This window comes from Zeus faber (genome assembly GCF_960531495.2).
Source record: "Zeus faber genome assembly, chromosome: 16".
Classification (NCBI taxonomy): Eukaryota; Metazoa; Chordata; class Actinopteri; order Zeiformes; family Zeidae; genus Zeus; species Zeus faber.
The window spans coordinates 2,713,857-2,728,937 of record NC_137202.1 but is presented as its reverse complement, the minus strand read 5'-3'; the positions used below and the strand labels follow the sequence as shown (position 1 = coordinate 2,728,937).

Here is a 15,081-nt window from a genome sequence, read left to right as displayed (position 1 = left end):
CACTTTGGCTTTTGGGAGATACCCCAGGCGTCCGTTAAAACAGCGACACTTTCTTTTAATGCGTTTGCTCCACGTACGCGTTCCAACTTGTTTTTTTTTTTTTTAATGAAGATCCGGTGTCCGACTGAACACATTGTTTGTTCCAGAATCTCAGTTCGAGATCTCTGTCAGCCCCGAGGACGTCAGGAGAAGCAGGACATCTGTGAGGTACAATGAGGATCATTCCAGCGCTTTCTCAGATCAGACTGAAACCTGATTTCACCCCACTTTTTGTTTTTAACAGCATTAAAAATGTTTACTTTTATTATTTTTTTCAAATTATTATGTTATTATTACTATAACATTTTTTCCAACTTGCTAAATCCTATTTCAAGGTTTATAAATTTGGAAATCTCCCAATTAGATTGTTTTTTTATGCCCGACACTTAATAATTGCAGAGTACTGTTTTTTTATGCCCGACACTTAATAATTGGAGAGTACTGTTTTTTTATGCCCGACACTTAATAATTGCAGAGTACTGTACTATATATTGTTCCTCGACTTTTACTTGATGTCTGGTGCCCATCCCTGCCTCATTTCTCGTTTCTCACTCCATATTTATCAGGAATTTTGTACATGTAAACAGAAGTTATAAAAAGCAATCTATTGAACACTTTGTTAAATAGATTAAAAGTGACTTACCCTAACTTCCTTCAATTCCAAGCATCGTTTCTATTTTCTATTGTTTGATCTTGTGAAGAATTTGTTATTATGGTTTTCCTCTCATTCCTCTGTTTATTAAAAAATATAATTGCAACACTGGCCAAGAAAGCTGCTAAAGCCCAAACGTCTTTTAGATGTTGATTGTTGCGCCTGACAGTCTGATCCTGATGTTCCGTGTGCCTGGTTGTGCAACGACCTTTGGAAGGAGCTCACGTTGTTTCCAGCTGTGGAGGGCAATCGACGCACTTTGTTTATGGGATGTTGTCGGCCGCCCAGGGAAGTCTCTGGTGCTCTCGTGTCTCTTTCGGGTTTCCCGGAGAGTCTGTTGGATGAGGATTTGGGATTTCAGTCCGTTTTTGCGGTTGTCATTCATCGCTCTCCAAGATCCTGGGACGGACTCCCAGTGACTCTCTTATAACATCCACTCTCATCTGTCACACTCAATGACTATGAGATAATAGATAGTTTGCTTCTAATGAAATACAAAATTAGATAGATAGATAGATAGATAGATAGATAGACAGACAGACAGACAGACAGACAGACAGACAGACAGACAGATAGATAGATAGATAGATTCATTCATTCATTCATTCATTCATTCATTCATTTATCCCCAGAGGGAAATTGCAGAGCCACAGCAGCTCACATCAGAAATAAGCAATATTAATGAAGTAGTAAAAAGAATTGAATTAAAATAGGAAAAAATAAAATGTATCTATAAATTCAGAAAATGCGGGTTACTTGCAAAGGTCAAAGGGTTCCGCAAGAGGTCAAAATATGCCTTATACTAAGCTCAAAATTGTATTTAAAAGATCTTAAAAAAGGCCTTTAAAAGATTTTACTGTAAGTGTGTTATTGATGCCGCCTGAACGGCATGTTGGACCTGTCTGTTTTACGCTCATAAGCAACGAATGTGTATGTGTATGTATATATATATATATATATATATATATATATATATATATGAACAGGCTCATCTGCAGTTGCAATAGGAGAATGATGAGGGCAAACAAAATCCGTGTCCAATTAAGGCGGTTTGGACATTCCTTGTTCCACATTTTTTATGGTCTTTCCATTTTTGTGTTTATATAATAACACGCCCATGTTGTTTGCTGAATTCCACTCATTAAAATTGCAATTGAACAATTCTGCACTGTTGACAAGGGATTGATGATGATGTGACGATTCACTCGCCCATCTGTATGTTGTAAAAATTAACTGTGAGCGTGCAAATAAAACAACTACTCATGCAACACAACATTTTCAAAATTAATTGAATGGTTTTATTTGAGTCATGACTCAAATCGTTCATTCGTTTACTACCAACCATGACTGTAATTTCTATTTGACTTAGTTGTTATATATACAATTGAGTGCACTGATTCAAGGTAGGGTAATGCTTTAAAGGTTATGGTATCAGTGCTCAAACCCATTCCGTTGGGTATATTTATACAGTCACTACAATATTAATACGTTAATACATGCCATGGGGCTGCGTAGTCTCAACAAAAGTTATATGGTCGTGTCGCGGGCCCCTGTGCAATCGCCCCCTCAGCCCCTCCCTCAGCCCTGCCCCTGGTTTGTTGCTCCCGGTGGTGCACGTGATGCGGAGCGTGCACGTGACACACACACTGCTCTGGGATGTGTCTTGCAGCTACTACATGGATGGCAGGGTGAAGAAGGTGGAGGACTTCCTCAAGACGCGTCTGCTGGACACTCTGACAGAGCAGATCAACAAAGTCACCAAGGTGAGCGTCGCCAACCCCACCCAAAAAAACTGATCTGGAGATATCACGTCACACCGGCAGGTGTGGCTTTGATGGCTGTGAAATCTTTGAGATCCATCCCATCATTTATTCTAATTGGATTTTGGTTTAGATTTAAATTGAACGCAATGAAGTACCATTACAGGTGAACACATGCTCAAGTACTGAAATGAGAGTAGTTGTAACTCACATGTACCAGCTCTGAATTAAATCCTATCAAATCACACACACGCACGCACGCACACACACACACACACACACACACACACACACACACACACATTTGTTTTTGAAGATATGCTAATTTGTGAAATTAGTTTGGCGTTAGTCGTTTGTGAACCTGGCACCTGGCATCGATTGGGTTCCATTTTGAAGGCCACCCTCCAGTACTTTCTTTATTTTGTGTTTTTCAGCTGTAATACATTGAATCCACATTGACCACCGCCAAGCTTTTTTCGTGGACAACTGGTTCTATCACCAAAATGTCAACGTTTCACAATGTCATTAAAATGATACTTGGCGAAAGTGATGTGTGGTTATCCAAATTGGCAGGGCCACTTGACACAAAATGGGAACCGTTGACGCACACTCGTTCTGCATCTTTCAGACTAAACTGCCTTTTGAGGACAGGTCTTCAGCGATCGTTTTTCGAAAATCTAGATTTTCTCCTTAAAACGTTTGTTTGTTTGGCTGCTTCATTCACTTTACACTCCCTTAATGACACCAGCTAGTGGCCTAGTCTTGGTGAGAATCAACGTTGTGTATCACCGGTTGCCATGCCGTTACTAATACGTGATGTTCAATTACCAACCGCTCCCCCATTTCCCGTTTGGAGGGAAAGGGAGAGCCAGCTGGTGTGAAGCCGTACGGTAAAACAACGTTTTGATGAAGGATTGAGGACATATTGTCCTATTGTAAATGCTTAAATATTTATTGTTGTGTTGTCAGGTTACATATTAACCTTATCTGTTCAGAGTTAGTGAGCTTATGGGCCCGTAATTCAAAGCATGAACATGCTTCTCCTGGAAAGAATTGGATTGAGTCCGCAATGAGGTAATATCATCCAGGCGAGCTGCTGTGGCAGACTGTGGCTGGGCTAAAAGCTGCAATGCCGAAGTGTTTTGCTGGAGACAAAGTGAAAGAGCGATCTTTTTCAATTACATCCACTGTAATTACCCACAGAGCCTATGTGTGTGTGTGTGTGTGTGTGTGTGTGTGTGTGTGTGTGTGTGTGTGTGTGTGTGTGTGTGTGTGTGTGTGTGTGTGTGTGTGTGTGTGTGTGTGTGTGTCTTTGCATCTGCCTGTATTAACATGTGCCTTATTGCCAGCTCTAATTGCTTGCAGTCCTTGCTACCAGAGCCATTAAGCCTTGGTCAGTGTCAGACGGCGTCTCAGTGTAAAGACAAACAAAGCCCCGGGACACGGATGGTCTCCTCCTTGATAATGACCTCTCGTAGTGACTGGTGCTAAAGCAAAATGACAATACAGTAATTAACTATTTTTTTTATTTTATTTTTTTGCCATGATGTGGTTGTTTCCCCTGTTTGCAGGTCGTCCACTCTCACTCCCCCGGGAAGAAGGTGTGGATGGGCGGAGTGGGTCCTGCATGGGCGGGAGGCGTCAATAACCTCTCTGACACATACGCTGCTGGCTTTCTGTGAGTACTAATACTACAGATGGTGAAGTAAACTAGCAATAATGACCATCACCATCATCATAATCATCATCGCGATTAAGGAGTTCACATGCACTTAATATTCAGACACAATCTAGGTTTTCCATTTTATATATATGAACTGTTCTCACAATATTTTCAGCCCGTAATTGTACAAAACACTGATGTCATGAGGTGGTGCAAAGTAACATTATCTTCATGTGTAATGAAAATATATTAATGATGTATTTGCAGTATATTACAGAATTTAAAAAACAAATGTTATTTTGAATATATTTAAAAAATGTTTTTGAATAACAGAGTCAGTATATTTTATTTTATAATACATCCTTGAAGAAAAATAACAATATATTGGCATCCATTGCAAAATATATGTACAATTCTGACATACATGTATTGTATTATGAATATACAGTATTTTATTGTATGTTTCAATACATGCTAAAAATATATGTGTGTTATGTACAGTTTTGGCATTGATCTGTGTATTCCCTGCTGTGTATTCCAGGTGGCTGAACACGCTGGGTATGGCGGCCGTGCAGGGGATCGACGTTGTTTTACGCCACTCGTTCTTCGACTATGGTTACACTCACCTGGTGGACCAACAGTTCAACCCCCTTCCTGTGAGTCTTCCTGCTCCCTCATGCAGTTCAACAAGGGTTGGAATGTCCACACGTTTATAAAATCCGTTAAAGCGGCATCAAGATGTGGGCGTGTACTGGTCAGAAGGATGTCGTGTATAATGCGGTTAATTAAAGGACAATGTTAGTCCTTTACAGAGCTAGTCTATCTGTCCTCTTAGCTAGTCTAGACCTGGCTGTGTTTAGATTGCATTCCAGGAACTAGTTTATACCAGGCTCTGTTTAGTTGCTTTCCAGGAACTAGTCTATACCCACCCTTCTCTGGCTTGCCTCCCAGGCACCTCTCGCTCTTTCCCGTGGGAGCTATTAGATGAGATCAAAGGCAGTTAGTAGTGTTGAGTTGCTGGACGTCGGGACGAAATGCCGTGTAATATTAGCCCTTTGTCAGTTGCTCAGGACTGTGTCCCCCATCCCAACTGTGTCCCTGTCTGTGTGGCTACTGAGAGATCTGCAACCCGAGAGGCCTACTTTCACATGCAGCCCAATGGCATTCCCTGCAACACAGCGCTGAATAGAGGTATCCAGCCCCGGGTCGCTGTGGCTGGGAGCCACGGAGCAATGCTATAAGCCAACATTGCTTCAGTCGAGTCTGAAATTTATCTGGAAAAAATGTAGCTACAGTAGCTGGTGTTTTGCGTTAATGATGATTGAGTGCCTGCAATACTCGGTTTCACTTAATAATGAAAATTAGGATCAAGTGTAGTTATTTTACAAATGTAAGTGGTTTATTCTGAGAGCCAATGTTAAATTAGTCAATAGACACATTAGCACCGGGTAGAAGCACAGGCGGCACAGAATTGTCTTTAATGAAAATAATTTTCTGGAAGGAAAATCTGATCTGGTTTCTATATCCCACAGTCCATGGGGTCTGATTTCACAGTGTGATAGATAATTAATTTTTTCTTGAAGAAGTGGTTCAAAAAGGCTTTTTTTTTTATCATTGTGGTGTCGGGGTGGTGTGGTTTCACGTAATTGGGCCTAGGATCAGAGGTTGCTGCATGGTTTGAATTACGAGTGGGATTGGAGGGTTCTGACCCTCCTAATTAGGAATTGGACGCCCCCAAAAGAGGTAAAAACATCAGGTAGGGGAAACATTTCTATATCCTTCTAACTGTAATTGTAAGCATTACAATATATTTCTCCTATTTATGCCTGGAAGAATCTTGTAATACAATTTCAGAGACCCCTAAGGTGCACCAAACCATTACGCTGAGCATTGCGCTCCGCGAAGCAGCTAGACAGTGGAGGGTGCGACCCGCCGCTCAGATCACAGCGATCTTTCTTTCCAAACAAAGCAATTAAAAACAGTGTGTTTTTCGTGTCGATTTTTTTCCCCCTCCATTTTCTAATTGAATGAACAAAACAAGGCCTGTGCATAACTGTGCGTAACAGGCACACATTCACAGTCACTGGCTTATGGCGAAAGAGGGCTGTTTCTGTTTTGTTGGACATTTTTGTTTGTTTAAGGTATCGGAATCCTGTTTGAGAGTCCAGGCATTTTTTTTTGTGGGGTAGGAGTGGTGTGGTTTAAGCACCCACACCTGTCTTGGGTCTACATAATTGGGCCCGGGATTAAAGGGTGGCTGTACACCTGTTGCTCGTCAGAGAAATCAATGAGCAACAGGTAAATCACCCATCCACACGCACACAGAGAGAGCCTCTGTCATGACATGTGTCCATCTGCTCCTGGCTTCGTCCATCTTGCCGCTCTCTAAAATTAACTGGTGTGTTGGCAACATCTCAGCCTGTGTCTCCGTGTCGGAGGGCCCTGAAAACATCACTCGGGTGGCGTGTGGCCGGTGGAACTGCCGCAATCAGTACTTAACCAATTAATCAGTTAAATGTATTATCCTGGATGAAATACATTACACAAGAGACATAAGACTTTTAAAATGTGATTTCTCAAATAAAGCCTAGCTAACATAGAGAATACCTTCACCAGAGGCATTCAGAGTTTAGCAAAAAAAACAAAAACAAGAAAGAGTTATTAAATAGCATCCGAGCACTAAATCAATGTAGCCCCGCCACCCCCTTCCCCTGCTCTGTAATGTATGTGTTTCTCTTCAGCTGTGTTTGGCTTTGAGATCATAAATTAATCAAAATGTCTTCATTTTTCTCCCTTGTTCCCTACATTATTTTTCTGGGAAAGATGGCCTCCTGCTAGGATCACAATGCTTTTAACATGCTGGATGTCCGCAGGCTGCACCAGCCTACCTGCTGAGAGCATTCACTCCCTGGCCAAACTGTCCTCTGCCCAGCAAATTTATGGCCTGGCCCCTTTCCTCAGATCACTCCCCATTGGTAAATTTTGTACGCACTGAAGGCCCTGACCCACGCCTTGACTCAGCTGTGCACCTCTCTCCACCCTCCTTTCATCCCTTGCTCCTTTAACCTCACTTTTCCACTTCTTTCATTCCAATGCATCCTCGTGTTCCTGATTGGACTATGGTTTTTCTTACCCGCTCTAGACCGTGGTGTCTCCCCATGAGCGGGTTGTAAAGTCTGCGCCAGTTGTGCTTTCCTGAGATGGTTTGTCTCGTTATTTTGTCTGATTACAAAAATGAGCCAATAGATCCTTCTAGGGGCCGCAGGCAGATCCTTGGGGCTTGTGCTTTTAAGGGAAAACAAATGTCTGAAAGAGGTTTGTGATCTCGTCTAGCTCTGAAATGACTCTTCTCTTGACACCCAGTGCAGAGATGGAGCACCAAATGTGTACCTACTATTTTGCTCAGACAAGCTGTATTCATACATCTAAAGATCACTTTTTCATTGACGTGGCCCCGTTGGCACCCACTGTTCTCCCAGGCTTCTCTCAGGGAAGTCATTTTTTCAGAAATGTCGGTCTGATCGGGTGCCGTCTCGGTAATGCTCCCAAACAGTGAGGTTTTTTTGGTTAACTAGGCATATCCTACATCTTTTAATTTTGGAGTTCTGCTGTAGGTATCACCACTAACATTTCATATTTAGATGCCACCAATGAATTTTATACAACACCAATGGTTAGATGTTGATCCAGAGGAGAACATATTTCTAAACTTAATAAGGTGATACGAATGACATCACACACCAACACAATGGTGTGCAAGATTGGCCAGTTTCCCTGACACCATGTCTGTCTTACGGTGTTGGTGCAGCTATTTTCATCATCGCTGATTTTGGCATTTTACACATTTTAAAGTGGTCTGTCTGCCCGAAAATAATACCATCTCTGCCCCAACTCCCCGGTCTCGTTGTGTCTTGCTGTGTGTTGATTTGTATATCTCTTCACCCCAGTCCGAAGTAAGAATTGGTTGTGTACTTATTCCTAAAGGCTGCTGTCTCCTCGCCTCATTATTGGAGGCATAATTAAAACAAACTGCACTTTGTTAGGCTCTTCTCAAACACAGCTAAATTGAAAACATTGAAAACATTAAAAAAAAAAAAAGAATGGTTAACCTTCTGCTGGATGCAGCTTAATGATGTAGCCTCAAACTTTGATCTTGAATTCTAAGGAATTAACAAGGCCTCAACCACAAAGGCCAGCTCTCATTTGCCCTAATTAGCTCAATACTAAAGGTGAATTCTTACTTCCCTTATCCCCTTATCCCATCTGTACTAGTTGGGCAACTGAGGCGATCGATTGATCTCTGTGTAATGCGTGGTTTTAACTCCGTGCAGCCTTTCCTCTCCTGGTTCAGCGGGATCAGAGCATGCAAATTAGAAATAGACAGATTTGGTTAATCTGGCTGTCTATCTGGTCATTCATCAAAGTGATAGGCATGATGAACAATAGACACTGAATGCGGGCTATGTCTAAGACTAGCCAAGGGGTTAAGACCTCGGCTGATATCTTATCATTCTACACATTTTATCATGACAGCCATATTGGTTGTGATTTAGTTTTATTTTATTTACGTGTCATTTTTTACATTCACAGTTATGGATCTCTGAGGGAACACAGCATCACCTTGTCTTTCTCGTGCAGAGGAAACGGTTGAATAAAAAAGTTTGTCCGGACTCAGATATGTTCTGTGCTCTGTTCTGTTTCTGTGTGTAATATTTCTAGATCACAGCTTTAGCCGTTCATGTATCCATGCATCCGTCTGCCGGTGGCCTTCGCTATACAGTTTCTATACTGGGCTCCGCTCTCCGAAGCCTGGGCAGAAAATTAAGTTAAAGCCTGCATGGAAAAAAGAAGCCCTTAAATGTTGCCATATGCAGGATTGCATGGGAACTTCCTGAGGAACACATGTTGTTCTGAGCCTTTTCAGAGAGGTGTTGAGTCAGAGTGGTTTGTTTGTGACACAGTATTGTCGACCACTCAATCATGATAACCGAAACCATCAAGTCTCGAGGAGGCATAATATTTGGTGAAAAATGTCATAATTAAGGTCTCTAAATTCCTATAAGTTACCTGTTGTAGTATATCACATCTCAGCATGTAACACGGCAAAACAACTGCAACAAAATGTGATCCATCAAAACTGTTGACAGGAATTAGAACTTCATGAGAATTTCATGTTTTCATGGTGTTCCCTCGTCTCGAGCAGAGTGTCATGTTTCCTTCCAGGGACTGGCTCATTTTCTGGCATATTCCTGATTTCTCACAATTGGTGGGAACCAAAACTGTTTCTCAACTTGTCAGTCCAATTTGTATTCGAGCATAAAATGGAGCTGCAGCAATATTCCCTCTCAGCAAAATCACCAACTAATGTGGCAGATGTGGGGGTCGGTGAAACCACTGGCATTGGATTGTATCTGAGGTTTGAAGGCAACCACTGAAGAAGGCTTTCAAAGCTGGAACATCTGCGTAACCTTTGCCCTTATGCTGAATAAATAACATTTAAAGCGCACTATGTAACTTTTGGTATTTGGGATTTGGCGCACTGTCAGTGTCTGAGAGCAATTGTACTTTTACACCGCTGTCGTAAAACCCGGTCCGGTGTCAGGAAATAATTAATTTTACCAGACAAATTTGAACCTTATCATTCAAGTTTCGATAACAGTCTATGCTACAAACGCAGATATAATGTACACCTAGGTTATAGCACCATGTGCACGGACCTCGCCGCTTCCCAGAGCCGCAGGCTGGGTGCTCTTAGAGCCGCGGGGAGAGAGGGCGTGGGAACTTGGGGAGGGACGGGGCCCCCTGCTACCGGTGTAAGTACCAGATGTGCCCGACCTGGCAGATCAGCTCGTACACGTAAGTCAGAGGGTGAAACAAACCCTGTGGCGCAATGAAAGTGAGGGCTGCCAAGCACCGACTGAGGTGCAGGTGCAGGGTGCACCACTGGCCCGTCTCATCCGTGCCGTCGGGGAGGTGGAGCGGCTACATTTTATATGGGCATTATTACCGGACATTTTGCCTGCCAATTTTATAAATGATCAGGTTTTCTTTTTATAAAAATGTTACCAGTCAAAAGAAAACAGTTATTACCATGTGAAAAGTGCCGTAAACGCACTTTTCCCGCGGTTTCGTACCCGTACACAGAAGTTACATAGTGCAAGAATAGACGTTCGGGGGGGTGGATGGAAATGAAAAAGGTGCCATTCTCCATATTAAAAGTCAGTGTACCATCAAAATTATTTTGAAGCTGTTGTTTTAAGGTAAACAAGTAACATAGTGTTTCTTTAAATACCCATGTGACATAAATGAGGACAGTTGCATTTTAAACGCACCCATCTTCTCATCTAACAGTTAAATAATCTCTTCATAGTTAATTGCTTGATTCTGAATTAAGAGCAAATATACTGCTCAGAGTGTTGAGATGATCACGTAATCCTCCATTCATTTATGTGTTTCTGTGTGTGTGTGTGTGTGTGTGTGTGTGTGTGTGTGTGTGTGTGTACATCTGTGTTGATGGTCCAGGATTACTGGTTCTCTCTGGTCTACAAGCGACTCGTTGGCCCCAGGGTTTTGTCGGTACGGGTCGCCGGACTGCAGAGAAAACCACGGCCGGGGAGAGTGATACGAGACAAGCTACGAATCTATGCCCACTGCACCAGCTTCTCCAAGTAAGCCCGGAAACACTTTTACCTAAGAACAAACCATATTCGATGTGCAACACGGCACACGTGAATGTGCAATCTACCCTACGACTCAGTAACTTCTGGAGTTATACCTTTAATGGCTATTAGGCCACTGGAGCGCTACAGCAGTGGTATCAATGTGAACTTCCATCGAGAGCATGACACAACTGAGACATGTACTCTTCCAGACACCCGAAGCCCAGTGTCTGGTGTGACAGAATTGATTGTCCAGCAGGTCTATTCGTCCCCCCATAAATAACCAGACCACAGACACCCTCTCATTCACAGCCCTTGGACTATAAAAAGTTAACAGGTATCACTTATCAGGTGCGTGGGGGCCATCTCTCCACTGTCAAAGAGCCGCTGAAAGGTGCGTCAGGCCTTTATCCCATCTCGTGTTGGCTGCAGGGGGGGTGTTGGAGAATGAGGGACAATAAGGCTGTCTGTGCAGGGCGATGATATAGAGCGCCACCGTGGCCTGTTCAAGGTTATCAATTAACCCACGGCAGTAGCCTGTAACTGTCAGCGCCAAGCTAGACTTACCGCCCTGCTCCAGACGGTGCTCGGTTACAGGTGAGGGATCTGCGACTGCAGCTGGGATAGATGGGCAGGAGATCGCCAGTGAGCCAGAGTTGCATAACCAACACACACAGCTGTACCATTAGTGATAAGGCTTGTTGACACTTCCCCAAATATTTGAAATAGTTTTTAACGTTTTTGTTCGCCACCTGGTTGATTTGAGTGTGGGAATTGAGGTTGGTGATTGCATGCCATGTGACTCAACCCATTCATCATACAGTAACCGTCTGGATTTGGGAATCATACAATAATAAACCAAAGCACTCAGTCTGTTAAAACACAAAACTGCTACGGTTGCCATCATCTCTACCACTTTGCTGTTTAGACCAGTTAAGCCCATAAGTGGATGGACTATTGTTATCCTTAGTGCCTGGCTTATACAAGACAGAAAGCAGTGTCAATGTGCTTGGCCGTCGAGTGCTCTGAAAGCGCTTGGTAAATGAGATACTTAAGTTGCCCTCCTCCACATTCAGCGGTTGACGCGGTCTGTTTTTCACCCAGTGTTCCAACATAAAAGGGCACAAGACATGTTTATGTTCCCCAGTTTGTCTCAGAGCATCGTCTTCTGAGCGGCTCGAGAGGTCATTATCTGTTTCTCCATCTAACCGTCTGATCTCCCACTCGGAGACACGCTTCCACGGTTCCAAGAACCCGGCCTCCAAGAGCTCAACGTGGAGCCAGACACGGGGACTTTTTGCTCATAGTACACTATACTATTTCTCACGGCAGCGGCATTGAATATGAGCGGTCCTGAAGGTTTAATGAAACGCATGGCCCACAACGTGCACCAAGCCAACCCCGTCAGAGGTATGGGGTTGGGAAGGTGGTTAGCGGGGAAAGATGTCCTCCAGTTGAAGAATAGCAGTGAACCCCATGCATCGTGGCCTTCTAGAACATGTGGTATCCACTACAGCTGTGTTGTCTTAGTCTTCATGTCGGGCCCTTTATTAGATTTTATCATGTTTTCCTTATCTGTCTTAGTTATTTACCTTTGGCAAATATCCCTATCGAGTTGTGTCCCCGGTGCTTTGCATTTCGCGCGGGAGACTGCAACTCTGTTGACGGAGTAACTCAAGAAGTGTTGCTCGCGACTTTCACAAGCTTCACCTGACCCCTTGACCATGACACGACAGGTCTTAGTATCCGATATTGTAAAAGAATAACAGATTAATGGGGCTTTGGGGATAACGCAGTGAAATGTGGTTTAATATAGTCCAAACTAAATATAGATGATAAATTGAACATCCTGATAAAGCTCAACTTGGCGCACTGTGGAATTTCGCACACACATTGAGCATGTTTTATCTTACTATATTTATTTTTTCGTAAGCTTTTGGATCAGGATTAGATCAAGGAGTTGTGGTTTGAGTCTCCAAAAGTGGTATGTGATAACAATATCAAAGACGGCTCCCTCTTTGTAGTCAGGTTTAATTATAGAGACTTTTATTACACATGGCGATCTCATACATAACGAAGTTCCACAGAGACATGCAGGGGGGGAGTAAAGACTGAACGATAGGCTTTTAAACGAGGGAAGGAAAATATATCTCAATGTTGTCGTTTGAGCTGTATATTTGCTGGAGCTGACTGGATGTGTGTGTCTCATTTCTTACGCACCAGTCACAACTATGTGAGAGGCTCCATCACGATCTATATCATCAACCTGCATCGGTCGCGGAAGAAAATCAAGCTGGCGGGGACTTTACGGAACAAGACGGTCCATCAGTACCTGCTGCAGCCCCACGGCAACGACGGACTCCACGCTAAGTCAGTGTCCGCTCCTTCCCTCCACTCTTCTCTTTCAATCACTGTCTTTAGCACTTTTTGCAATTCATGGTTTTATTTGACGATGAATTGTCAATGACAAGAACAGATAATTGGGATTTCAAATTGTATTTTGTGTTTTTGTCTTTGTTCATTTTACGCCGTGATCATAGTAAAACCATAAAGGTCCAATAATACACACTGGGCAATGAAGGAGACATTTATTGGCATTGAACATCGGCACATAAGAAACAATTCATTTATGAAATATAACAACATTGTGTCCGATTTATTGCAAAATCTCTGACATCTGCGGACGATTCTGCTTGAATTTAGATCGAAACATGATCGTCTATAGAAACTATTTTACAAAATAATCATGAAAAGCTCAAATAATTGCGATCGGGTGATTGTAATAATGTAATAATTGCCACAGCTCCTGGTACAAGTGGTCCAGATGTTTTTTCATTATATCTGACACAGATCTGTTTTATTTTTTGTTTTTTTTAAATGATGTGAAAAAATATCACATAGAATCGAATCCTTTCAAGTGTGACCCCTGCCCTAAATTTAAATTCTGTCCGTATCTGATCGGACCTCGGTCATATCAGAATTGATGTGAGTTGTACATTACTTCCTGACCATTTTGGTCGTGATTTGGAGCTGGGCAGGGACTGTTGGAGTAAAGATGGAGGACGGCGGAAGTCGGTTGAAAGATAGTGAGGGTCTTAGACGCAGTTGGGGAATTTCGGGGGATTCTTCTGTTGGACTGTGTGTCAATGAACCTATCGCTCCTGGTTCTGGTCCCGCGTTCGTCGGCCCCTCTGCACAGACGGAACAGCCACTGTTAAAATCTTAACATTTTAACAAATGTTAAAATTTTACCTCCCTCGGCTGACAAATTCACAGCCTACCTCCTCTGCACATGAACGCAGAAGCTGGAACACCAGTCACTTCCATTTACTTGTTGTCATTTTCACAAAGGTTCACGTACGTATTTTCCTATTATTTATCAGTGCATGTAGGCGTGTGAAGTAAGACCTGTACAATGATCAGTGCCCAACAGACAAATTACCCTTTCTTGGATTGTTGAAGGTCAAGTCGAACCACACATTACATTTTTAAGCAGTGAACGTTTACGGGGCATTTAGAAATTGGAATGACGAAAATTATATTTCATTTCTTGAAATGGGCCCCATTATTTATTGTTGCTAGTAAATTAGTTCTTTGGTCACGGTGTGGGACATTTACAGCTTGGCAGCAAGCACCGTGATTGGATGTAGACTTTATGATTGACCTAACCCGAACCACACACAGACGCAAGCAGATATGCACACACACACACACACACACACACACACACACACACACACACACACACACACACACACACACACACACACACACACACACACATGTCAAATTCTCTTTCTATGTTCCTTGTCTGGTCTGAATCTTGCTTTCCTGCAAGAACACTTGTCTCAGAGGGTGTGAAGTCGACAGTGCAGAAACATTCTCGTTCGCTATCAATTCAGACAAACGTACCACAGTTCCCCATCACGAGTTATTGCGATGGAGAACTGACTTGGTTAATAGAGAAAGCGTTGGCGGACCGAGTCCAGTTCTTTTCCCGTCCCTGGAAAAGGTTTGGATTCCCCCTGTCAGGACATTATGTTTATAGCCCCAGACAGATATATCATCAATAGCTCCTCACAAGCTTTTATACTCATGCCAGTTTACCTCAGCGAGTGTTCGGCTATTTCAGATAACATAACTTACACCCAGTGGCGTAACATGATGGTGAAAGGCCCTGTTGCAAATATCGTTTTGGATCCTTCCCTCCCCGCCCACACAGGCACCTCGCCTGGCTCTAGCCATGTTGCCGAGGAATGGGGCGAGGGCGCACACAGCGGAGCGCAGTTTGCGGGCACCCCATTGCTG

At 43.0% G+C, this 15,081-nt stretch overlaps 1 protein-coding gene across 1 annotated transcript in view; it reads left to right on the top strand.

Moving 5' to 3' along the window:
• The window catches only part of hpse2 (heparanase 2), a gene marked incomplete at both ends in the record, with an annotated part of 71,033 nt that overhangs the window by 51,003 nt on the left and 4,949 nt on the right, over positions 1-15,081 (top strand). Inside the window, 5 exons of the mRNA XM_080016991.1 lie at positions 2,361-2,454; positions 4,023-4,129; positions 4,656-4,770; positions 10,637-10,782; positions 12,997-13,143. Of these exons, the coding sequence (XP_079873117.1) occupies positions 2,361-2,454; positions 4,023-4,129; positions 4,656-4,770; positions 10,637-10,782; positions 12,997-13,143 (609 nt within the window). The remainder of the gene's footprint in view (positions 1-2,360; positions 2,455-4,022; positions 4,130-4,655; positions 4,771-10,636; positions 10,783-12,996; positions 13,144-15,081) is intronic.